This window comes from Sorex araneus, chromosome 6 (assembly GCF_027595985.1).
Source record: "Sorex araneus isolate mSorAra2 chromosome 6, mSorAra2.pri, whole genome shotgun sequence".
Taxonomy (NCBI): Eukaryota; Metazoa; Chordata; class Mammalia; order Eulipotyphla; family Soricidae; genus Sorex; species Sorex araneus.
The window spans coordinates 43,293,234-43,319,285 of record NC_073307.1 but is presented as its reverse complement, the minus strand read 5'-3'; the positions used below and the strand labels follow the sequence as shown (position 1 = coordinate 43,319,285).

The window sequence follows — 26,052 nt, the reverse complement described above, 5'->3', positions numbered from 1 at the left end:
GCTGACAGCTGGATATGGCCCTGTAGGTCCTGAGCACCCTGCCTGGAGTACCACAGGCCACAGGGATGAGTTCTATTGGAAATGGCCACAAGCCCCTAAGCACCACCAGGTGTGGCTCCCCTTGGAAGAGAGTCATTATACTATCCTTTCTGGAAGCATGTCTATAGTCATTCCTAGAGGTCTCTGATCGTGTAGAGTGCCTGAAACCATGAGGAGAAGCCAGAGCATCCTCTCCTGAGCGTATTGCTGGTTTAGGTGTGGCTTTTGTGACTGACTTTTACCATTGATGATCATTCTTCTCTTCCCTTGGAATGGTGAGAGGGACAGGATGCAGTCTGAGAGTTCATGTGGGGGGGGGAAGTCATTATATATGGAAAATATATAATTACTCATATATATATGTTAGTACTCCTTTACTATGTGTACTTGGAAAGCTTGTTATTTAGAATAAGAATAGAGTGTAGGGAATGCCGACTTGTTCAGTCCTTTTGGAAAACAATATGGACACTACTCAAAAAATTAGAAATTGAGCTCCCATTTGACCCAGCAATACCACTGCTGGGAATATATCCCAGAGAAGCAAAAAAGTATAGTCGAAATGACATCTGCACTTATATGTTCATCGCAGCACTGTTTACAATAGCCAGAATCTGGAAAAAACCCGAGTGCCCAAGAACTGATGACTGATTAAAGAAACTTTGGTACATCTAAACAATGGAATACTATGCAGCTGTTAGAAAAGATGAAGTCATGAACTTTGCATATAAGTGGATCAACATGGAAAGTACCATGCTAAGTGAAATGAGTCAGAAAGAGAGAGATAGACATAGAAAGATTGCACTCATCTGTGGAATACAAAATAACAAAGTAGGAGACTAACACCCAAGAATAGTAGAAATAAGTACCAGGAGATTGGCTTCATGAATTGGAAGTTGGCCTTACATGCTGGGGGAAAAGGCAGCTCAGATAGATAAAGGAACACCAAGTAAAATGTGGTTGGAGAACCCTCGCGGGAAGGGAGATGTGTGCTGAAAGTGGACTGGAGACTGAACACAATGGCCACTCAATACCCCTATTGCAAACCACAACACCCAAAAGGAGAGAGAGAACAGGAGGGAATGCCCTGCCACAGAGGCGGGATGGGGTGGGGGGGGATGGGATAGGTTGGGTGGGAGGGATACTGCATAAATTGGTGGTGGAGAATGGGCACTGGTGGAAGGATGGGTTCTTGAACGTTGTATGAGGGAAACACAAGCACGAAAATTGTAAATCTGTAGCTGTGCCCTCACGGTGATTCACTAATTAAAAAATAAATAAATTTTAAAAAATAATAAATAAAAGGGATATAAAAATGCCAGAAAAAAATTAAGTTTTTTTCTTTGTGCTATGGGGAAAAAAAAGAATAGAGTGCAGAGGCTAGAGCAATAGCACAGTGGGTAGGGCATTTGCCTTGCACTCGACTGACCCAGGTTTGATTTCCAGCAATCCATATAGTTCCCCGAGAACCTCCAGGAGTAATTCCTGAGTGCATTAGCCAGGAATAACTGCTGTGCATCACCAGGTGTGACCCAAAAAGAAGAAAAAAAAAGAGTAGAGTGTAAACCTGTATTGAACTCATTTTAAAAACCTGCTATCTCAGACTCATCACATATTTCATTGCAGAAATATTTCCGGAAATGCAAATTTCGGATTCTGATCACGACTGGGTGATCTTAAATTTGAATACAACTGGGTATTATAGAGTAAAGTATGATGAACTCGGTTGGAAGAAAATTAATGAACAGCTAGAGAAAGATCCTAAGGTAAGGGTTTTTTGGACACTTCTTATTAAATGTCGGCAACATATAACACTCCCTAACCTTGTCAGAGGTGCAGTTTTCATAATCCTGTATGCAGGGAGGAAACTCCAGTTCTCCAGGCACTCTGGATTTTCCCCTTGTTCTTAGGAAGAAGAGGTTTGGGTTTAATGTATTTTTGAATTTCTACCACAATTTTACCTTTCTAGATAAAAGTCCTAGGACGGAGCAATAGTGCAACAGGTAGGACCATTGCCTTGCAGGCAGCACTCCTGAGCTTGATCCCCAGCACGATGCCTGGTGCCCCAAACTTCGCCAGGAGTGATCCCTGAGCACTGCCAGCAGTAGCCCACCTCCACTCCCCAAACTGAACTTTGCAGGTGGAGATAGAGGCTGGCTTCAGAGTATATAGAGTTGAATCTGGTGTAACTTACTATGAACAGCTCTTTTGCAAAACTTGGTATTGAGGGTTTGAGAGCTAGGTTTAAGGGCCTTCCTGCAGATGGAACGTTGGTTTGATTCTTGGCACCACAGGGTCCCACTGAGCGGCACCATGGGCCTTCACACGGATCTGGCTTCCTGAGCACCCTTTGTGAGAACCCCTCCCACCAAAGAATCCATAACTAGGCTGTTGAACTAACAGGTAACTTGGGTGTATGACTTTTCCAGAGTTTTCTGAGACCCTCTGCAACCCCTCCAGCCGTAATAGCACATGGGACAGAGCCAGAGTTCAGGGTCCGGCAGACTTGTGTTCATAGTTCTGTTCCTCATTTACCAGATGTATGACTGTGGGCGGCCTCCATGATTTTGACAATTGTGCGTAGTTCCAGATCTGTATAATAATGAGTGCCTTGGCTAACCTTAAAGTATGGTGACACTTAAATAAAGGGGTGTCTGCATTATGTTTGATGGAACCCTGGCACAATGAAGGCATTCTGGACATGTTTATAAGACTCAGAATTATTTTTATTCATTCCTAAAGGTGCTCTTCTCCATGGGTGGCCATGTTGGGTCATGCCACTCTAACAGGGCTTTCTCGAGACCATTGTAGATTTCCTGAATGCAAAGCAGAGGTGCGTTATTCCTAAAACATAACTGATGAGCAAAGCAGACAACATTTCCATTATTAATATTAATTTAGAAAATGTTATTTCCCAGAAAGGAAGTGGGACTGCTGCCAAGGAAAGACTTAAGTGTGGTTTGTTCTGATGCTGAAAGGGATGTGATGGAGATAACTTTTCTAGCCCCAGATCCGCAGCCACGTGGGAAGGTGGGGAGGGAAGGTGCAGGAGGCTTTGAACCTTCTCTGGGCACTGACCTGACACAGGTGTGTGGCCCGCAGTGCTGGGCTCCCACGAGAGGGTGGCAGATGGCCCCGGCTTTTCCCTGAGCCGGGGGCTCTATGGGTGATTTTATATCAAATCAGTGAAAACTCGAGGAGACAGCGTTTCAAGGAAGGGGTCACCCAAATGGTGCTCAGGAGTCTGTGGGGGGTAGTGATGCCCTCCAGGTATTTTGCAGCCAACTCAGTGTGGTTCAGGCAGGTGGAGGGGGGGCAGAGGGGTCTCTGGGATTACCCAGGCCATCCTGACAGCTGCACTCGGCAGTGCTCAGAGGCACTTTGTGGTGTTGGGGATCAAGTCGGGGTCAGCCGCTCAAGACATTTATGTCAGCTTCTTTCTCTTGGTTGGTTTGGTTTTGGTTTTGTGGGGGGGCCACACCTAAGGGCCACACCTTAGGACTTACTCCTGGCTCTTCTCAGCCCCATCCATAAGATTTCATTTTTTAATATTAAGTAATTTTAGGGTGCTGGAGGAATATTACAATGGGTAGGGCTCTTGCTTTTCACGTGGCAGACTCAGGTTCAATCTCTGGCATCCCATGTGGTCCCCCGAGCATTGTCAGGAGTAATTCCTGAGCACAGAGCCAGGAGTAATCCCCGAGCATTGCTGGGTGTGGCCCAAAGCTCAAAACACTGTATTAAAAATTGTTTTGGCTTTGGTTTTTGAGCCACACCTGGTGGTGCTCAGGGCTTGTTCCTGCCTCTGTGCTTAGGGATCACTTCTGGCTGTGCTCCAAGGACCATATACAGTGCTAGGAATTGAACCCCGGATCACCCTTACCCGCCCTCCTCCTCCCGGTGCTATCTCTCTGGTCCTACAATTGATTATTTTCAAAGTGTGCCTCAATTTTACCAGAATAATGCTATGTCATAAGTTTATGTGGCCTCCTCTGCCAAAATATTTTATGAAAATTACTTGACTTTTGTAATTCAATTAAATATATATTTTCTATCTTTTCAACTTGGCTTTCTGTTTTACTTTTTGACATGCTGCTTTTTGGCAAGTATTTTGGCATAACTCTGCTTTGTTTGATCCTTATGATGAATGTCCAGAGGGATCATTTATTAAAAACAGATGTATAAAAATTATGGGGAATATCCTTAGTAATTGTCCTTTCTGTGCACATGAGATAATTCATGAGGACATGCCCTGTAAGCAGCAATGCTCTTCAAATGTTATTTTGATTTTTTAAAAAACTAAACAATGTTCTCATATTTTCCTGCACATATTTTGGATCTAATTTGCAGGCAATTCCTGTTATTCATAGACTCCAATTGATTGATGATGCCTTTTCCCTGTCTAAGTGAGTATATTTCCTTGTTTCGTGGTTTTAGACTGACCTTGTCAACTTTTAAAAAATAATAGCCTCAAACAACTATGAAGTTAAACTCCTTAGGATACAGGTCCTAAATATTGATTATGATTGAATTCCATGAATTTTAGAAGGCAAATTGGATAGGTAACGATTAGATGAGTACCTGGATGTAAATGAAATAAGACATTTGCAAAAGACAAATACTGTATACTGAATTTACATTATGTGGTACTTAAAAATCAAGATAGCCAAAATCATAGAGAAAGTAAAAGCCAGCATCTCGGGGGGAGAAAGGAACAAGGGAGATACTGGTTCAGTCAGACAAGATGAAGAGTTATTGAGTTGGATGGTGGTGATTTTTACACAGCATTAGGAATGCATTTGGTATCACTGAGTTGCACACTCTAAATGATTAAGGTAATAAGTTTCATGTCATGTGTTTTTTTATCACAAAGAATAACTTAGAAAAAGGGAAATCTTTAAAATTTAAAAATTAAAATTATTTTTTTTAATTGAATCACAGTGAGGTACACGGTTACAAAGTTGTTCATGACTGGGTTTCAGTAACATAAACCCAGTAACATAATTTTCCAACACCAGACCCTTCACCAGTGTACGTTTGCCTACCAACAATGTCCTCAGTTTCCCTCCCACCCCACCCAGCCTCTATGGCAGTCAATTTTCTCTCTCTCTCTCTCTCTCTCTCTCTCTCTCTCTCTCTCTCTCTCTCTCTCTCTCTCTCTGTCTTCCCCTTCTCCTTTTGGGCATTATGGTTTGCATTATAGATACTGAGAGGTTATCAGGTATATCCCTTTACATACTTTCAACACCCAATTCCTGTCCATTTTCAACTATTTTTGTTGGAAGGGGCCAGTAGGACAATAAAAATGACAACTTTTTACAAGGTTTGTCATGAAAAAGGAAATATTGCTGTTAGAAATAAGCTCATGTTTTTTATCATTTGAAAGGAAAGGTATTTTTTTTTCAAGGCAAAGTTTAATGTAAAATTATATCACAATTCTATATTTTTAATTTAACCTTGGTGTAGTAAAATTTAAATTGATTGTAGAAAATTTTTCACAAAACATTAGAAGGAAAGCAAAGATGATTTAGTGTTTTAAGAGGGAAGGTTTCAAAGGAAAAGGTTTAGAAGGATACAGTAGGGAAACCAGAAATAGAAAAGATGAGCAGTATTTAAATATGCATAGAATGATTGTCAAAAGTAGTAAAAATTACTATTTAAAAAGTCTCAATTAAGAATAAAACTTACCAGGGTTGGAGAGAGAGCCCGGGGGCTATGATTGCTTTGTGTGCAGCCAACCCTGTGCTGAGCCCCAGCACCACATGGTCCCCTGAGCACCACAGGGTGTGGCCCCGAGAACCTTTGCAGGGGTCAAGCATTGTTGTGTGTTTGACCTGTTGACTGAGAGTTGCTAAGAGGAGCCTCTGCACCTCCTGAGCGTGGCTTCTGAAGTCTTTCTCCCCTACAAAATGAATAAAACTTAGGGCTTTGGGGAGAAGTCAAGTAGTAGAGATATGCTGGGTGTATACAAGATTGGGTGTAGCCCCTATTGGGGAAAACAAGTAAAAAGTAAATAAATGAAACGTTGATGAAATACAAATGAGTCTAGTTTACATTTGTAAAGGCTGTTAAATATTAAGATGGTAAATCTGTGAAGGCTCTTGGGAATGTGTCCATGTTTTAATGTGATCTTTTAGGTTAAGGAAATAAAGTAGCTGGCATATCCAAGAGAAATAGTTGCTGAAAAACATAGACTATCATTTGAAATTTTGAAGTAACTTTTGTTCATCACCAAGGGTGATGGCCACAGGGATTATTTTAATGAGATATGGCCCATGCTTTTATATATTCAAGAATTACTAATTGTATTTATAGTAGACATATTTAATATATTCTATGCTGATAAATGGTTATTCAGGCACCTTAGTATATGTTTGGAATTAAAATTTTCAGACTATACAACCAGGGAGCTTGAATGAGAAATTGTTCAGTGTGTTCTGTCTTTCTTTGTTGTCATGTTTTTTGAGCAAAAGTCTGCATATTTTCTCCTTAATTGCTTTGTTGCTTCCCCCTCCCCCTCTGTTACTCATCTCACATTTTCTTTACTGCTTTGCTGAAACACCTCCTAAAATTAGCATGACTTTGATAGTTGACTACATCCTGCTGGAAGCTTTATTTTGCTTTCCAAGACTCCAGTAGGCAGACCTGTTTCTCCTCACACATCTGACTTTTCTTCCTGTTGACCATCCTCAAGATTAGTCATGGTGATGATAGTTTCTTCTCTTTTTTCCTTTAGACAACTTAGAGATAACTCAGTACCACCTCAGTGATTATTCTGTTATAGGTACACATAGTGTGAGCCCAGCAAATGTTTGTGGACGACTATCTTGATGATTTCTAAATTTCTCTCTCTACTTGTCTCCTGTCTTCTGTTTGTCCTGATGAGTGACCTTGAGTTCTACCTCTAAATTGCTTCTGCAATGAGTTTCTTTGTGTGCACTCTTCTTTCACTTGATCTTGAAGAATTGAAGATCTCTCCATCTGCCATTGAAATGCCATGTCTCATCTAGTCTTAGGAATGTCATTTGGACTCTTTCCTTTCTACCTTTGCAAGCTTTCATCATTTCTCACCTAGCCTGTTGCATTAGTGTCCAGCCATTAGTTGTCTTGAATTCCATTCTGTTTTCTTTAACACAGTTGCAAAATATATTTTTTTTAATTTATTTATTTTTAATTAGAGAATCACCGTGAGGGTACAGTTACAGATTTATACACTTTTGTGCTTATACTTCCCTCATACAAAGTTTGGGAACCCATCCCTTCACCAGTGCCCATTCTCCACCACCCGTAAACCCAGTGTCCCTCCCACCCTCCCCAATCCCATCTCCCCCCCACCCCACCCTGCCACTGTGGCAAGGCATTCCCTTCTGTTTTCTCTCTCTAATTAGCTGTTGTGGTTTGCAATAAAGGTGTTGAGTGGCCGCTGTGCTCAGTCTCTAGCCCTCATTCAGCCCGCAACTCCCTTCCCCAACATGGCCTTCGACTACAATGTAGTTGGTGATCGCTTCTCTGAGTTGACCTTTCCCCGGAACGTGAGGCCAGCCTCGAAGCCATGGAGTCAACCTCCTGGTACTTATTTCTACAGTTCTTGGGTGTTAGTCTCCCACTCTGTTATTCTATATACCATAGATGAGTGCAATCTTTCTATGTCTGTCTCTCTCTTTCTGACTCATTTCACTCAGCATAAAACTTTTCATGCCCATCCACTTAACTACAAAATTCTTGACCTCCTTTTTTCTAACAGCTGCATAGTATTCCATTGTATAGATGTACCAAAGTTTCCTCAACCAGTCATCCGTTCTGGGGCATTCGGGTTTTTTCCAGATTCTGGCTATTGTAAACAGTGCTGCGATGAACATACATGTGCAGATGTTGTTTCGATTGGACTTTTTTGCCTCTCTGGGATATATTCCCAGCAGTGGTATTGCTGGGTCAAATGGGAATTCAATATCTAATTTTTTGAGAGTCGTCCAAATTGTTTTCCAGAAGGGCTGAACCAGTCGGCATTCCCACCAGCAGTGAAGAAGGGTCCCTTTCTCCCCACATCCTCTCCAACAGCGGTTGCTTTTGTTCTTTTGGATGTGTGCTAGTCTCTGTGGTGTGAGGTGGTATCTCATGGTTGTTTTGATCTGCATCTCTCTGATGATTAGTGATGCAGAGCACTTTTTCATGTGCCTTTTGGCCATTCGTATTTCTTCCTTGGTAAAGTTTCTGTTCATTTCTTCGCCCCATTTTTTGATGGGGTTGGATGTTTTCTTCTTGTAGAGCTCAACCAGTGCTTTATATACCATTGATATCAACCCCTTATCTGATGGGTATTGTGTAAATATCCTTTCCCATTCTGTGGATAGTCTTTGGATTCTGGTCACTGTATCTCTTGCGGTGCAGAAGCTTTTTAGTTTAATGTAGTCCCATTTGTTGATCTCTGTTTTTACTAGATTGCTTAGTTCCGTGTCACCTTTGAAGATACCTTTATCTTCAATATCGTGGAGGGTTTCGCCGACCTTGTCTTCAATGTACCTTATGGTTTGTGGTCTAATGTTGAGGTCTTTAATCCATTTTGATCTGACTTTTGTGCATGGTGTCAGGTCAAGGTCTAAACCCATTTTGCAAAATAATTTTTGTATTAATTTCATAATGATACTTAGATGTTTAAATACATTTCTACCAAATGGAAACTTTTTCTCCTGTCCTTCAAAGCTCTCACAGTTTTGGTCCATCTTTCCTATTCACAGCACCTCTCATGGTAACACTGAAGAAACTCTACCTCTGTCATCTTGCCTTGCACATCACTGATTCCTAGTCTACCTTCTTCATTCTAAATTTACTTCCTCCTTACGTTTTACCCATCCCAGTCCTACCCGTTCTTTATTATCCTTCTCTCAACTTCACCCTGCAGAAGGCTTCCCCTGCCTTTTTTAAATCTTATACTTGTGTTTTTCTTCTTTTTCTATTGTATTCATTGCCTTTTCTAAGATCTTTCATTAATCACTCCTTCTAAGCCTCAGCTCCTCACTGGATTAATAGTTTCTGAATAGCAGGCAAAAAAAAAAAATGTCATCTGTGTTTGTGTTTTCACAGTAGCTGGCAATGCATTCAACCGAGAATGTCATGAAAACTTGCTGAGTAGCAATTATACTCCCAGAAATATGACTACTTAATGCACAAATATTAATTATCCAGTAATAATCCAACACTGGGGTTGGAGTTTTTTTTTTTAATCTCCAAGCATTTGGGTATTTGAATGACCCAACTTGAAATGGGTAGTTGGTCAACATTGGTTGAGTTCCATCTTATCAAGAAAATGGGACCTTTCTTTACCCTCTAGTTTTTGTTTTTTTTATTTGACAGTCTTACTGAAGGCAGGCATTGAAGCATGGAACAAGCATGGAAAGTGTGCAAATTCATTTAGCGACTGAAGGTTTTTTTGAGTGTGTGTGTTTTTTAAACCAAACAGAAACAATTATATTGAGATTGAAACAGCACTTGATTTAACCAAGTACCTTGCTGAAGAAGATGAAATTATAGTATGGTATGCAGTCTTGGTGAACCTGGTAACCAGGGATCTTATTTCTGAGGTGAACAACTATGATTTATACCCATTACTAAAGGTAATTTCATTTTTTGTCATGTGGTTTTAAGAGAAATATTCTTTTTCTCTTTATACATTCTCTCCAGCATCTGTGAAATTTATCTTTCTCATAGTAATCTCTGATATATATATGCATATACATATATCACATTAAAGTGCCTTATTTTTAGGCCTAATCTAGGAGATGAATGTGAGAGAAGTTTGAAAAGTTATGTAATTCTTGGTGGAAATAACTGTAGTTCTAGGAAGTACAGAAATGGCCTGCCTCTTTCTTCCAGAAAAGGATAGTATTTATTAGCAACTATTTAGCTATAATGGTTCCTAGTAACAAAATGACTTCTAACAAGGTTATATTTGTAATTGAAATATTCTAATTTACTCTAGGACCAGCACTTAAAACTAGAGAAATAGATCCATGAAGACAGCACAGTGGGCTAAAGAACGTGCTTTGCATATGAGAATCCTAGGTTTGATCCCTGATACCATATGGTCTTCTGAGCACTGCTTGAGTGATCCGATCACTCTGAGCACTACACCAGGACTATTCCCTAAGCGTTTCTAGGTGTGGGCCAATACTCAAAACAGAGAAGCAGACTACCAAAGAGATATATCCCAGGGGAAAAGTAAACATTTTGAAAATGCTTTTGGTGTTGGCTTCTTTTGTGTGCACTCATTCACAGAAAGAATGAGGGAAAAATTTAAATGAATGATGAAGTGACATGTCCCCAGGTCATTATATAAAGGAGAAACATTTTCATATGAAAGTAAAAAAGGGGGAAAGTTCTATTATAAGATCTTAAAAATCATCGTAAGAAATAGGGCACAGGTGAGAAAGCAGAAATTGGGAATCAATCCTTCTGAGAAATTAGGAACACAAACGAGTCAGCAGGTCTTTTAGGTAGTGATTTCAAGTGAATTTGGGGAGCATTATCAGGATAGGATCACTCTCAAAACCTCAGATTTGTTGTTGTTGTCTTGGGATCACATCCACCCGTGCTCACTCCTGGTCCTGTGTTAAGGGATCACTCCTGGGGGACGATATGAGGTTCGACCATATCAAACTCGAGTCAGCCACATGCAAGAGCCCTGACCACTGTACTATCGCTTTGGTCACAAAGCTACAGATTTTCTTTTCTTTAGTCTCCAAAAATGCTGACCTGCTTGGCTCTGGGAATCCTGATCAATAGAGGCAGGCACACAACTGTTTGTGGGATTGAGGTAACTGGTAGTATGTGATGACTGGTTTTGCATAAAGCAGTAAAAACATACTTAGTTTTGAGGACTTTCAAGGAATAGCATTAATATTTTTTATTAAGAATGGATAGATAAATGTACAGCTTCCATAATATTACTTACCAGCTTATATTTCAGAAAGATTCCAGACTAAGGTCATAGATTTTTCTAAGGCATAAATCATATTATAAAGTTTAATGGTTTTATTTTCTTTATTTTGAAGGTAGCAGACAATGTTTGGGGTGATATTAATGATAATTGTTGATACCTATTGAATTCTTACTATGTGTTACATGGTGTGTTTACCTAAGTTATGTTATTTATTGCTTATGAAGAAGAAAATTGAACCTAGATAAGTGAAAAAAATAATCAGTTACACATTTATCAATTCAGAGATTATTTTTAAAGAAATATGTCACATGTCTCTGAATGCTTCTTCACAAAAAGAAATAAAATACAAATTCAGTGTTTTGAACCAATAAGTATGTTTATATTTTCATTGTTTATAGAAATATCTGTTAACAAGACTTACTTCAATATGGAATGTTTATTCAACCACAATTCGTGAAAATGCAGCAGCCCTGGAGGATGACTATTTAGCCCTGTAAGTATGTTTTGGAACAATTTAATAAGTTAGTTCATATTAATAGCTAAGTTCCGATATATAAAATAAGATCCCATTCCTATTTTTTCTTGAGAGAGTTTATATGCTACTGCCGAACAATAGCCTTGGAGTTGGTGAACTACTTGCATCCTAAAAGGAATGAATAGTTAGGATCGTAATTTACTTGCAAAGTAAATACAGGAAAAATTCAGAACCTAGAGCTCTGTATTCTCAAATGTTTAGGTACTGGTTGAAGTATTGTACAATTTAGAGCTATTCTACATCAGTGAATTGAAGGGCATGGAAAGGCCACAGGAGACAATGTTCCCTCTGAACATTATTAATAACAAATTTTTACTATAATCCAAATGTTATGTGGGAGGCTGACAGTGTGAAATATATGTCATTTATGTGTGATCCTGAGTAAGAATTTCGAATAATTTTCATTCCCTGCTTTTCTGAGCACTGTAGCCTGCTGTTGTGATGCGCTGGCACAGGCATGACAGACAAGGCAGAGCTGAGGTACCAGTACCTCCCTTTGATGCAAGGCTTGTATGTGTGCAGGATGGGCATCGAGAGATAGGGAGAAAACTAATAACCATCACCACCTCTAGTCAACATCAAGATGAAACCAAAAGAGAAACACAAAATAGACAAAAAATGTTATTCTGTTTTCTGGAGTTTCTTTGAAGGGGAGAGATTTTAGTCCAAGGGCATGTGACAGAAAGGACAGAAGGTTGGATGGAAAGATTGTGAAAGAGGGTAAGAATTAGCTGCAAAGTGGATAGGAAGTTATGGGCATGAATGAGAAGTCAGAGGTGTGCTTGGTCAACCAGTATATATGTTAACCTGCCACATTCACCATCAAAGTGACCAGTGGTTGTGGCATCTGAGGAGCAATCCTCTTTTTCATGGCCACAGACAGAGTTAGAGAGAATGTCTTGCTGTAGTCAACTTTTGATGGGTGGCAAGAGAGTGATGATAAGTCAGTGTCAGAACTCTCTCTCTCTCTCTCTCTCTCTCTCTCTCTCTCTCTCTCTCTCTCTCCCCGCCCCCCACCTCCTCTCAGGACCTCTCCTTGAACATTCCATTGTTGCTTATCAGAAAGTCAGCGTAATAGAGAGTTGGCTCTTGCATTTTCTGGAGTCTTCTGGCCAGTTTGAATTCCTTTATTCCGGTGTAAACTCAGAGTATAGTGAGAGATGCCTCAAGGCATTGCCAATTGGGACTTATTATTGTCTTTTATTGTATTTCTTCAAATTAATTTTGTTTTTTAACCATAAGGTATATAGCTTCTTAGCTTTATGAGAAAAAAGCAATAAAAAGACTTCTCTTCTTTTGCTGGACATCATTGATAAGGCTGGAGGAGAGGAAGAAATAGGGAAGGAAAGGTGCATTGTCAAGGGGGGGGGGAGAAAGAATTGGTTTCCTCTTGTTTCCAGATATAGAGAAAGAAATATTTTTAAAAGTTTATGATATCAGATACTCTGAATTCACTTTTTTAATCCATGAAGCAATTATTGTAAAGGGGAAGAAAAATAAATTGATAACAGATGTGGAGTGTGTGCACGCCGTGTGTGTTTCAGGAAGATGAAGAATGGCATTAATTTATTTCTAACTTCAAAAAACACCAGCTTTAGGAGTTTATATGGTGCCTGAGAACCTCTCTGTATATCTTTCTCTGCATCTTAAGTACATTTGCTGTCCAAAAAAGCTATTTTTACACAATCCGTATGCTATTGGAAGGATGTTTTTAAATACCTATTCTTTCATGAAATACTTACTCTTGAAGGCAGAAAAATAAATGTAGTCATGCAAGATAAAAATGTTTTTCTTTGCATTTTCCTTCAAGGATATCACTGGAAAAACTTTTTTTAACTGCATGTTGGTTGGGCCTTGAAGACTGTCTTCAAATGTCAAGAGAACTCTTCAGAAAATGGATGAAGCATCCAGAAAATGAGTAAGAAGGATGCTGTAACCACACTTGCTTGTGCCCCATTTCAGCACCCCATTTCTCTACCTTTTCAGTGATCTCATTCTGGGAGTAATTTCTTTGTTTTCACTTGGCAATCTCTCCTCTATATCACTTTTTTTTCCTCCAAAATACTTCGTTGTATGGGACTGTGCACATCAGCGAGATTATAATATATACCATGAGTTGTCTCCCAGGTCTCACGTTCCCTATTAAGCTTTTATGCTTATTTGAACTCTTTTGTATATCGTCATATGTGATAACTATGAGAAAATATATTCTCCAAAGTTATTCCTTCCTCATGAGTTTAAGTCCTGCTGAGAGTTGAGTCTTAGACCCTCTCATTTTGGTTTTATTTTCTTACCTCTAGAACGGACTCTTAGAAAGCATGGTAACTATGAGAGCAAATTGAATTATCTGTCTATCTATGGTTTGTATTACTCTAATTTACATCTCCCTTAAAACATCATTTCTAAACTAATTTCATGACTTTTTTCATGCTAGAGATTTCCGCAATTGTTTTTCTAGATTCCTGCTTTTGATCTTTTTTTCTTAGAAATCCAACTATGTTTTCCCTATATGTATAGCGATGTAGAAAACATATTTATCAACTTCTATGAGAAATTGTATTGCATGTTATGACTTACAGAATACCTGATCCGATTAAAAGTGTGATTTTATGTTATGGCATTGCCTTGGGAAATGATAAAGAATGGGACTTCTTGTTAAATGTCTACAAAAACAAAACAAAGGAAGAAGAGAAAATGCAATACGCTTATGCCATGGGCTGCAGTAGAGATCCACGGATACTTAAAAGGTAATTACTGAAACTTGCTTTGAAAGATCTGGTGTTTGAGATTGGAGAGATAGTAGATCAGGCAGGGTACCTGCCTTGCACCTAGCCAACCAGGGTTCGATCCCTGGCACTGCATCCCCCTTGGTCCCTCCAAGAGTGATTCCCTGAGTGCAGAGCCAGCAGTAAGCCCTGAGCACTGCCGAATATGGTCCCCAAACAAATCCAAATATATATACATATATATGTATACATACTTTTTATATCTATATAAATAAAAGAAGAAGAAAAATGTTCCTGGTAGAGGAACCTGGAGGTAGTGATAGGGGTTCAGTTCCCAACTAAGTTAGGACCCTGAGGAGATCTTCATTTAAACAAATGGAATTTACTCTGTTGAATTCTTTTTGACATATTTGTGGTTTTGCAAATGTACCTTTGCAGGTACATGCAGTATGCCATCATTACGTCTCCATTCACTTTTAATGAAACAAATGTAATGGAAGCTGTGGCGGCATCTGAAGTTGGCCGGTACATTGTAAAGGACTTTTTAGTCGACAATTGGCAAGCTGTGAGTGAAAGGTAAGAAGGAAACACGAGACCTTTCTTGCATTTAGTTCCCCAAAGTTCTTTGCATCAACCAGAAAAATCGTGATTTTTTTCCTGCACTTAGTCTCACCACCAACTAATTGAGTTATAAAAGAGATCACCTATCCGTGGGATTTGGCTTTCTGTATAAAAATGGATTTACATAGGATACTTAATCAACTTTGGTATCCCTATTGTGCTCATTATACACCTGTTCAGACACCCAGATTCAAACAGATTTGTATTTCACAAAAGTGTACATCATTCATTTATTTTGTGAGATGTATCAATATATCTTTTTTAAAAAATGATCATTGTTACATCAGCCTGGATGTTGCACAAATGTCTTTTGTTTGCTGGATTCCTTTTATAGATCTGATTTCCATGTCCTTGAACCCACTGTATTTCTTTTTAAGTTCAAATGTGCAAAGCAGAGAGATAATACAGAGGTTAAGGCGCTTGCCTTGGACAGAGCTGACCCCAGTTTGATTTCTGGCACCACCTTGCCCCTGAACTGCTCTGAGAGCAATCACTAAGCACAGAGCCAGGAGTAGCCTCCAAACACCATCAGGTGACCCAGCCTTGCTCTCCCTTCACAAAATATTATACAAGCTTGCTTCCCAGTTCTTCTGCTGGGTAAAAAAAAATACTGACAAGCAAAACCCAAGTCATTATATTTAATCATACATTCCTTTAACCAAACATGCCATTACATTTAACCATAACCATATATTCCTAAAAACATGGAATAATATGTCCTATAAATATTCACATACTATACAGCTAGCAGTGGGTACGTCATTTGCCTTGCACGCAGCAGACTTGGGTTCCATCCCCGGTATCCCATATGGTCCCCCAAGTACTGCCAGGAGTAATTCCTGAGTGCAGAACCAGGAGTACAGGAGTAACCCCTGAGCATCGCTGGGTGTGATGCAAAAAACAATACAAAACAAAAATGTAGTTCCGATCTGGACTGGAGCAGTAGCACAGCAGGTAGGGCATTTGCTTTGCACGCAGCCAACCCGGGTTCGATTTCTCCATCCCTCTTGGAAAGCCCGGTGAGCTACGGAGAGTATCCCACCTGCACGTCAGAGCTTGGCAAGCTACCCGTGGTGTATTCGATATGCCAAAAACAGTAACAAGTCTCACAATGGAGATGTTACTGGTACCCGCTCAAGCAAATCGGTGAACAACAGGGATGACAGTGATACAGTGCAGTGCTACAGTTCAGATCCATAAACCTGTAACATAAAGTGGGAACTTAATTTGGTAAATAAGTTTATCAGTATAAGTTAGAATATAGCACTGTCTGTTGCACTGTCGTCCTGTTGTTCATCGATTTGCTCGAGTAGGCACCAGTAATGTCTCCATTATGAGACTTGTTACTGTTTTTCGCATATCAAATACACCACGGGTAGCTTGCCAGGCTCTGCCATTCGGGTGGGATACTTTTGGTAGCTTGCCAGACTTTCCGAGAGGGACAGACGAACTGAACCCGGGTCAGCCGTGTAGGCAAACGCCCTACCCACTGTGTTAGAATATAAACTAACTAAATGTAAGAGTAAGTATGGTAGAATATAAACATTTAAGGAAGTGATGATGGGCCAGAGAGTTAATACATGGGTTAAGGCATTACTTTGCAAGCGTTTACTCTGGTTTGATTCCCAACATTGCAAATGATTCCTTGAGAACCACCAGCAGTGATCCCTGAGGGCAGAGCCCAGGAGTAAGCCCTGAGCACAGACAAGTGTGGTCCAAAACAAACAAACAAAAAAGTGACTATGGTTTTTCCTTCTAGAACAAACTAATGGAATGTTTTCCTTTTGTAGGCTTTTACTAAAAACCTTTGAAACACCAAATATGTGTTTTTTAATCAGAAAATGTATATGTGTAACCTAAAAGCTTTTGTGTACCATGCCATTTTTCTGGCTTATCTGTGGAACACCATAGAATACTCACACATTGAGAAAATTTTTCTTACCTTCTGTTTTAAATGAGCTGTACTCTGGGGCTTCTCTGGGTGCAGACCTGGAGGTCCATCAGCAATGCCGGAGTGACCCAGGCTGTCCCCAGCATCACAGGGCTGGAGAAGAATCATTTCCTCGAACCTTAGATTTGCAAATGTAATGTTCATTGCATTGAACCACCAAAACTTACCTGCCATCTAGGGTCATTGCTTCAGAACATTTTATGAGTTCCTTAAATTTCCTGGGCTCCTAAAGACTTGGGAATAAAGGTGTCTTCCCTTTTTTGCTTGTTATTAAAGATTATCTGCACCTTCACAGACCCTACTTCCCATTGGGAATTTAGGGCTTGAGATATAAATCTGAATTAATCAGATGGGTTCTTCTGCTCCATGAAGTTTCCGAGATTCTAAGCTGAAAGGGTTTATCAGTTTTTGTTGTCTCTCCTTAGAGTTTGTGTCATATGCTATCTCCTAGAACCCTTGTCTGACCTACTGACTTTTCTGGCTTTATTTTATTTAGGGGCCACAGAGGGCAGTGCTCAGGGCTTACTCCTGGCTCTGTGCTCAGGGATCACTCCTGGTGGGGCTCTGGGGACCATATATGGTGCCAGGGGCTAAACCCAGGTCAGATACGTGTAAGAAAAATGTCCCGACCATTTTACTATTGCTCCAGTCCCTGATTCACTAGCTTTGCCTGGTCTGCAAAGCCATCTGTCCTCTTGCTGTTGTGGTCATTTTGTGCAAAGCCATTCACTTCAGCTACAGTCCATGACTGTTTCCTTTCAGACCTTCCTGTTAAATCATCTAGTTGGATTAAAATGTTGAGAGAGCAGCTCCTTTAATAAATATGTCATGATTTATTTGAGAGTCCAACTTATAACCAACACAGGCAGACCCATTTTCTTTTCCTCCTGAGGCTCTGCTGGGCCCTGAGGAAGACAGACTCTTAGTTCTCAGGCATAGTATTAATCATGCCTGACACTTAGTATATGTGTGCTAACGTTGTTGTGGTTTAGGTGACCTGGTTTCTGTCAGCCTTGGACTGTGTCCACACTCCCGTGAACCGGAGCTGTTTCCCTTAGGTTCATCTCAGCACCTGTCTGATGGAGCGGAGCTTTGGAATCACCAAGATGGTTATTACACCGAAAAGCTCACAAGACCACCTTTTCCTTTAAAATCAGAACCTGCCCAGACGGGGTGGGAAATTGGTGCCCGTCACTGGTCCCCCAAGTGGCTCAGGAAGAGTTTAATATGAAACTAATTGACCAGAGGATTACGATTTTATCAACCAGTGACTGAATACATACTTTGCATGCAAGAGGTCTGGGTCTGATCCCTAGCTACACATGGCCTCCTGAGTACCTCATGGAGCCCTGCCAGTGAAGCCCCAACACTCACAAATTCATTCTCATTGATGCTCATTATAATATAATGCATTGCTCAGTATAATAGCCCCTGACGTGGATGTTTAAATTTGATAAAATGTCCAATTTAGTTCCTAGGTTGTACTAGCTCTGATCTAAGTGTAGAGTGTGGCTGGCGACTCCCTCCCACAGCAGCTCAGAATCAGAACAGTCCCATCCTTGCTAAGTTTCCCTCGAACCTCAGCTCCCCCTTACTGGAGGCACTTGGCCTTCTGGCTGCAGGTCTAGTCTACCTACCTCACACTATTGTAGTACCCATGGCAGATCAGCCCCAGTGGTGCTGAGCCAGGTGTCTGATAAGTGACCAATCACATCAGTTTTTTTCATCTCAGTGATGATGCTTCTTTGTATGGGCCCCCCAATTTTACAACTTACAAATTGTCAACCCTGCCTTAATTTTGAGGTAACCTCTCTCCTCAATCTAGTAGAAATTCACACATTTACCAACCCACATAGTTAACCAGTTTTCTGGGCTGTTTAAAGGTTAGAACCTGGTTTCTTTGAAAATCTTTACAAAATTTATGGAGTAATATCACAGACTGTGATAATATCTGTGCAATGTAAATGAAGCTTTTTTTCCTTTTCCCCCCATAGAAATGGATTTGCTCATCTGAATTTTATGTAGCCTGTGCATAGAATTAGAACCTATAGCTGGGAACTTAAAAATCAAAACTACTATTTTTTACACAACTGTATATGTTATGCTAACCTCAATTTGTCTATTTTTTAATTGCATGTAAATTGAAGTAAATTTATTGTGTGTGTTCACTATTAAGGGAATTCAGCTATTTTTCTTCATTCTATTGCATTAACTTTATTTTCTTTCTTCTTTTAATGCTTCCAAAGTCTATGTATTTTTTTTTAACTACAGATATTTTGGGGGCAGGTATGTATCTGCTCGTTGTCCATAGATATGCTGTATGGCTTTATTTTCTTTTTTAGTGTTTATTACATTAACAAGTCTCACAATGGAGACGTTACTGGTGCCAGCTCGAGCAAACTGATGAACAATGGGACTACAGTGCTACAGTGTTTATTTAGGAAACCTGATCTCATTCACATAGCAGAGCCTGGCAAGCTACCAGGCGTGTATATATATATATATATATATATATATATCATATCATATCAAGCGTATTTGATATGCCAAAAACAGTAACAACAAGTCTCACAATGGAGACATTACTGGTGCCCGCTCGAGCAAATCAATGAGCAACGGGATGACAGTGATACAGTGATACAGTGATTTATAATAGTATTCCGTAGCAATGTTTCAGAAAGAATACCCACTACCAAAGTGCCAACACCCCTTCACCACTATCCCTAGGTCCCTTCTCACCCCATCCTAACCTCCCACTTAGCAAACTCAATTCTATAAACTGACTCTTGGGTCTGTTTGCATTGGTCATTGTTTATTCCCTTACTATGTTTCTTGACACTGTGCATGTATGCAAGATCCCCTAATATTTGTCCTTCTCCCTCTGACTCAATTCACTCAGCAGAATGTCCTCTAGTTCAATACAAGTTGCAGTGAACTGCAGAATTTTGTCTTTTCTCCTAGCTAAGGGGTAGTCCATCATGTACAGACACCACACGTGCTTTATCCATTCATCTGGTTTTGGGCCCTCAGCATGTTTTCAGATCTTGGCTATTGTGAATAAATTCAGGGATTTGTTTTAGATGATTCTTCTTGGGTATTTGACTTCCTCTTCCACTAAAGAAGTTTCATACCATGTCTGTTTGTGGGAAGTTAGAAGGATCAAGGAAGCTGCATTTCAGGGGCATAATTTGCACATTTAACCTACTCCCTTATTTTCCTTACCTGCCCTTTGTAATTGCCTGAATGACGGCAGGGGTAACTTGATTGTGATGCTCACACAGTTGGTTGTGATGCTCACCAGGGACCTGAAATCTTGCAAATGCTTGATTGTGGTGTGCCAGGGATCACACACTTCATGATGCTGGCCATTGCCAGTTTGCAGTGCTTCCTGGATCACCCTTAGTCTTGGAGACAGCACCAAGGATACAGATCCAGGCCTCATGCCCAGGAGGCCGTTGACTTGCTGGCCCCCATCCCTGGGCCTTTGATTTCAATTCTGCGAAATCTATTCTAAGTTTCTCTTCGAAAAAGATTTGAGTAGTTGTTTTTTAAAAGAACTTTTCACATTTAAATAAAAGTTGTTGATTTTTTTAAGTAGATGTTTCATGAATCAGTAACAGTATTCCTTTAGGGCTACTAGACTTTTCTACTTTCCATTGAAAGTTGAAGCTGGGTTGGCTTGTGCAATTCAAGCCCATGGCCTCCCTTAAACATGTATCCCTCTCTTTCTGCTTTTTCTGTTCTGAAGAAGCCCATATTCTCTCGTATCTGTATTTTTCTCTTTCTCCCCATTATGTCTTTCTCAAATTCAATAAAAATTATCTTATTTCTTTTTTTTAAATTATGTTGAATCACCGTGAGATAGTTACAAACTTTCATGTTTGGGTTACAATCTCAAAATGATCAAACACCCATCCCTCCACCAGTGCACATTCCCCACCACCAATATCCCAGGTATACCCCCCTTTCCCACTCTCCCCCTGCCTCCATGGCAGACAGTATTCCCCATACTCTCTCTCTCCTTTTGGTCATTATGTCTTGCAACACAGACACTGAGAGGTCATCATGTTTGGTCCATTATCTACTTTCGGTACACATCTCCCATCCCAACTGGTTCCTCCAGCCATCATTTTCTTAGTGATCCCTTCTCTATTTCATCTGCTTTCACCCCTCCACTCATGAAGCAGTCTTCCAGCTATGGGGCAATCTCCTTGGCCCCTGTATCTACTGTCCTTGGGTGTCAGCCTCATGTGATGTTAAAAATTATCTTATTTTAAAAAAAATTAGGTTGAAGCTAGGGCTGGTGAGACAGCACCAGAATAGAGCACAGGCCTGGCTTGTGCAAGGTTTTGGCAGCGCCAAGCATCACTAGTCTCAGCACCACAGAGCTGAGCTCTGCTATAGTGGCCCCTACACATATGTATTTTTTAAATAATGTAGCTGGACTAATTCAGACTAGTGTTTTCTCATACCTATGGGAGATAGAAATTAGCAGTGGTCATACCTTAGCACTTATCTGTGGTATAAAATATCCTTTTATCTGGGCAAACATTCCCCACCTTGATTATTATCTCGTTTTGCAGATATGGATCACAGTCATTGATTACCCTAATGTATATCCTTGGGCGAACCCTAACCACGGAGCCACAGATCACTGAGGTAAGTATTGTAGCTTCTGACTAATGATGATTTTTAAGAAGTCACTATTTGAAATTATTCAAAGAAAAGCAATAAGCTTATTGAATCCTAATACCCTGGGCACCCAGGGGTGCTGTTTTCAGAGCACCTGATGTTGTACCCCAAACTGGCTCCTGAATTCTATGGATTTCTGTTGGGGGGCACTTCTACCTCCCCCAAATCTGGAACTAAAGTTCTTTGTAGTTTGAAGAAAAAAATGTGAAAGCTTTTTATTAACTCATGAAACCCCTCAGAGTATGTCCCAGCCTTCCCCTCTAGCTACTTGGCCCATCTCACGGCCGAGTGTCAGAGGCAATAAACTCCTCAGTCACTTTCCCGCCAGTGACACTTTTTTTGACATTTATTGTTTTACACTTGATAACTCTCAGGAATGCTTCATCTGCAATGTGTTTGGGGGTCCCAAGCCTGATATGCTCAGGAATAAGCCCTGAGCACACCTTTATTGAGGTGTGGTCCAAATCTCCCCCTAATAAAAATCCACTAACACTGTCCCAAGATCCACCCCCTTTCCTCTTTCTGTAAATCCATGTTCTTTTGCCCGATCTCAGAGCTTGTTTCCATGGAGAACATCTTACCCCAGCTTTGTTTCTCTTATATCCCACCAGTGAAGTCAGATCATTTGATGACTGTCTTTTTGCTTTCTGACTCAATTATCATGATGATTCATCATGATCCCCAATCTACTCCAACAACATGAATAAACACCCCCTTCTTTTTCATTGTTTCTGGGCCACACATGGCAATACTCAGAGTTTATTCCTGGCTTTGTGCTCAGGAATCACACCTGGAAGTTTTACAGGAGCATATAAACGGGATCAGTTTAAAGCAAGCACCTTATCTCCCATGCTATTTCTCTGGTCCAACATGGATGAATGTTAAGATAATCGTGCGGAGTGAAAGCAAGCAGAAACTTTCCAGTAAATAGAATTGATGTGTAGAGCTACAATGGTTCCCCAGAGATGGACTGCCTTGGACCAGGAAGAGACTTTCACAGGCTGTGGAATTATACTGAATCAGGGTTGTGGTTCTGGTTTCACATGCTATGTGAAAGTTGTGAGGTTGAAAGTCCTCAGTTCGTGTTGACAGTTTATTGTGTATCAATTCTATAAAGTTTATTTTAAAATTTAAAAGGTAGAGGAGTTAACTCAGTAGTAGAGTACCTGATTAGTGTATATGAAACTCTGGTTTGATTCAGGTTTGATCCCTGGCACCACAAAAAATAATATTTATTTTAAAAATAAACACATGAGACCAAATTAAAAGCCAGAGACTGAGACTATAAGCTCAGAAAGAGTATGTGTTAAAAAAAAAAAAAGCAAGCCTTAGATTGCTTAATGAGCTGGTGCACAGATTTTGCATGCAGGAGACCCTCTAGTTTTGATCCCTGGCACAATGCAGTTCCCCAGGAGTAGCCCCTGAGAGCATTTTTGGGTATTTCTCCTTCCACCAAATTCAAAATAAAGAGGAAAAGAAAAGAAACTAAATTACCTTGCCTCAGAAAACATAGTTGGGGAGACCTGAAATTGGATCCTAAACATTGACAAGCAATCAGTTATCTGCTTGTGATTGAGACCCAAACCTGCTGATTCCTACCTGAAGCCATTCTTGTGTTAGGGCTTGAGCCTGAGGTTGAACTCTCAGGTCAAGCTTTCTCAGGGATTCTGTGATAGAAATGAAGATAGGGAGAACATGATACCCCCCAGATGCCAGACCCACCTGGAGTTGGTATGTTCCAAAGGGCAAGAGTTTATTTTTGCCTCCAACCCAATAGCATTTTTATTGTTGTTTTGGGAATGAAGTTTGTATAAATTGAGCAATCCTCAAATCTCCAAAACTGTTACATCCCTGAAGTTTAAGAAGAAATAAAAAGGCACCAATGGATAGCACCTGGGTTAAACTACTACACTTTTGGAAGCAATATACTGTAGTATGACTATCTTTGTGAAAAATCCATTGGATTGCAGAAGAGGTAGGTAGTATAGGGGGTCAGTAAGGTGTTTGTTTTGCACTTATTCGACCTGAATTAAATTCCTGGCATCTTGTATGGTCCACTGAGCCTCTCAAAGAGTATTCCCTGACCACTCTTGTGTGTGGCCCCCAAATAACAAGAATATTCAGGTCAGACTGCCTTACTTTGTCAGTTCACATGATAGCATATAAATTGATTTAACAAAAGAGAAAAATGAAGGCACATGAGGCCCTGAATCCTCCCTCCTCTCTGGCAGATTCCATAGACTATGTAGCTCTTGCTCTGTCTTTAGTTCCTTCTTGCTGGAGCCTGGACCTGATCATTCTCTTCAGCAGCTAAGAAGTCCCAGTAGCCATCCTACCAAACTGCAGCCCTTTCTGTCCACCTCAGGCTCATGATCTTGAGCATAGGACCATGGTATAGAGCCTTGGGAAGATTGGGCAATGCAAGGTTAAGCAGAGTTTTTGTTTCTAGGTTCTTAACCTATTTTCTCTAAGATCCTTGCTTTTTTTATGCTGCAATTGAACTGGAGAACCCTTTTTCTGCTTCATTTCAAGTGTATCAGAAATTTTTGTTTTGTTTGGGGGCCACACACAGCAGTGCTCAAATGCTAGTCCTGACTGGCTAAATGCAAGTGCTTATTAATCCTTATACCATCTCTCCAGCCCACCAAATGCATTAGGATTTAGATGACTTTTCACTAAGTTAAAGCGCACCATCTTCTCACCTTCGTATGTGTTCTGACTTCTATTTCACTAATGAAGACAGGGACTTTTGGGAAAAACATCTTAGTCAAGTCAGGTGTGACTTCCACACAATGTTGCAGCAAATGTTCCTGTACACGAGTGGTTGACATGACTTAGTGAAGGGATTTAGTCAGTAAACTAATCTTCTTTCAGAATACTCTTATTCTACACATAATTAAAAAAAATAAATTTGTACTTAAGCTAGATCAGTTTACAGCATAATTTGGGGGTATAAAACTTTGTAATTCCGTGTAACACTATATTGCTGTTTTTTTGTTTGGGGCAGTTTTGGGGATTGAACACAGCCCTGCAAAGACACAGCTTTACCACTGAACTACATCCCCCGCCCCCATTCCAAAAATAGCCTTAAATAAAGAATAACAAATGGTTTGTGCTAGCTCTGAGCCCTTCAAAGTTTCTTTTTAAGACCTTTTATTTATTTGTGTGTTTAAACTGAATCACAGGGAGAACAAGATTGTTCATGATTGGGTTTCAATCATATAATGTTTCAACACTCATCCATTTCACCAGTGTACATTTTCTATCACCAATGTCTCCAAGTTTCTTCCCACCCACTTCCCCCTACCCCCCTCTATGGCAGGCACTTTTATTTCTTTGCAAAGTTTCTTTTGAGATGAGCAAAAGTCTCATTTTATCTCTACCCCAAAATCAGGAAAATGCCCCAAATGCTTCAATACGTCTTTATAGAGCAGCTGTGATGCGCCAAGAGTCTAGCAGAGCTTGCACTGCTGGATGGCTGTGGCCTTGGTCACATATCATCAGTCACAGTACTCTCTGGGACACACAATGTAGGGCACATACTTTTTCTCATTTGACTGTCATCACCCATTTATGACAGTCCGTGGCTCCTCTTGTGGCTGAATGGCCTGAACTTTGTCTTCTTTTGTCTAAATGAGAATTAGGTTTCACTGACCAGTGGTCTTTTTGTTCTTTCAGCTGCAGCGATTTTTCAGCCACATGTTGGAGGAGCACCAGAGACTCACAGCTCAGGCCAAATTACAGGCCATCAAGAATGAAAATCTGAAGCAAAGAAAGCACCACTCCAGGATAGCTGCATGGCTACGGAGACACACGTGACCTGTGGCCACCATTAGCTCTCCTCCAGGCATAGGATGAGGTGGGACCCTCACAGTTTTGTCTGTCAATGCTTCATGAGTCTGAAAAAGCCACACGTGTAATTCCTTGAATGTCAGTTCCCTGTGTTTCTCAGAGTCTTATTCTTCCCCAGTTACAGTGTTTGACCCTGAGATCCAGTGAGTGCTGAGATCTTTGCCCATGATGCTGGATTTCTGGAGAAAATTCAATTCATGTCAGGCTATAAGACCCACAGAATTGACTTTAAATGCCTTGGAAAACAAATTTACCTTCAAACATCCTGCTTATTCTAATAGAGAAGGCCAGTGGAATATTTAACTGCTGGCTAAGTGAGCACATTCTTTTCTGAAGGAAATACAGATTTGCAGTACTCCAGGGTCTACTTAGTTCAATATTTAAAAAGAATAATGAGTAAATAACACCACAGGATGAAGAAATGGAGATCAGGAAAGTCATATTCACTCGGGGACAGAAAAGTCAAATTTGAAGAACAGACCATATTAAAAACTATGTTACATGGCCTCAAAGCAAGAGATGTGTCTTCTTGTCCCATTTCTCTATAGAATCTACTGTGTACCATGTCATACTGGACTGCTGCTGAACTCAGTGAGGTCATATAAGACACAAGGTCGTGGGGTCCTGAAGTGCTCGGAAGACCACTTTTGTGAAGGCCAGAGGGAGAGAAGGGCTCTTCCCTGAAGTCTTGTATCTTTACCTG

At 40.4% G+C, this 26,052-nt stretch overlaps 1 protein-coding gene and 1 non-coding gene across 2 annotated transcripts in view; both read left to right on the top strand.

The window, feature by feature from the left end:
- Positions 1–25,453, top strand: part of LVRN (laeverin) — a 61,062-nt gene extending 35,609 nt beyond the window's left edge. Inside the window, exons 13-21 of the mRNA XM_004618173.2 lie at positions 1,663–1,802; positions 4,387–4,442; positions 9,494–9,647; positions 11,371–11,465; positions 13,318–13,425; positions 14,087–14,254; positions 14,672–14,809; positions 21,389–21,464; positions 25,176–25,453. Of these exons, the coding sequence (XP_004618230.1) occupies positions 1,663–1,802; positions 4,387–4,442; positions 9,494–9,647; positions 11,371–11,465; positions 13,318–13,425; positions 14,087–14,254; positions 14,672–14,809; positions 21,389–21,464; positions 25,176–25,316 (1,076 nt within the window). The 3' untranslated portion in view covers positions 25,317–25,453. The remainder of the gene's footprint in view (positions 1–1,662; positions 1,803–4,386; positions 4,443–9,493; positions 9,648–11,370; positions 11,466–13,317; positions 13,426–14,086; positions 14,255–14,671; positions 14,810–21,388; positions 21,465–25,175) is intronic.
- On the top strand, positions 137–344 carry LOC129406146 (small nucleolar RNA U3). Its single transcript, XR_008630819.1, has one exon. It is a non-coding gene; the product is annotated as a small nucleolar RNA U3 (small nucleolar RNA).
- Positions 25,454–26,052: the final 599 nt, after the last annotated feature.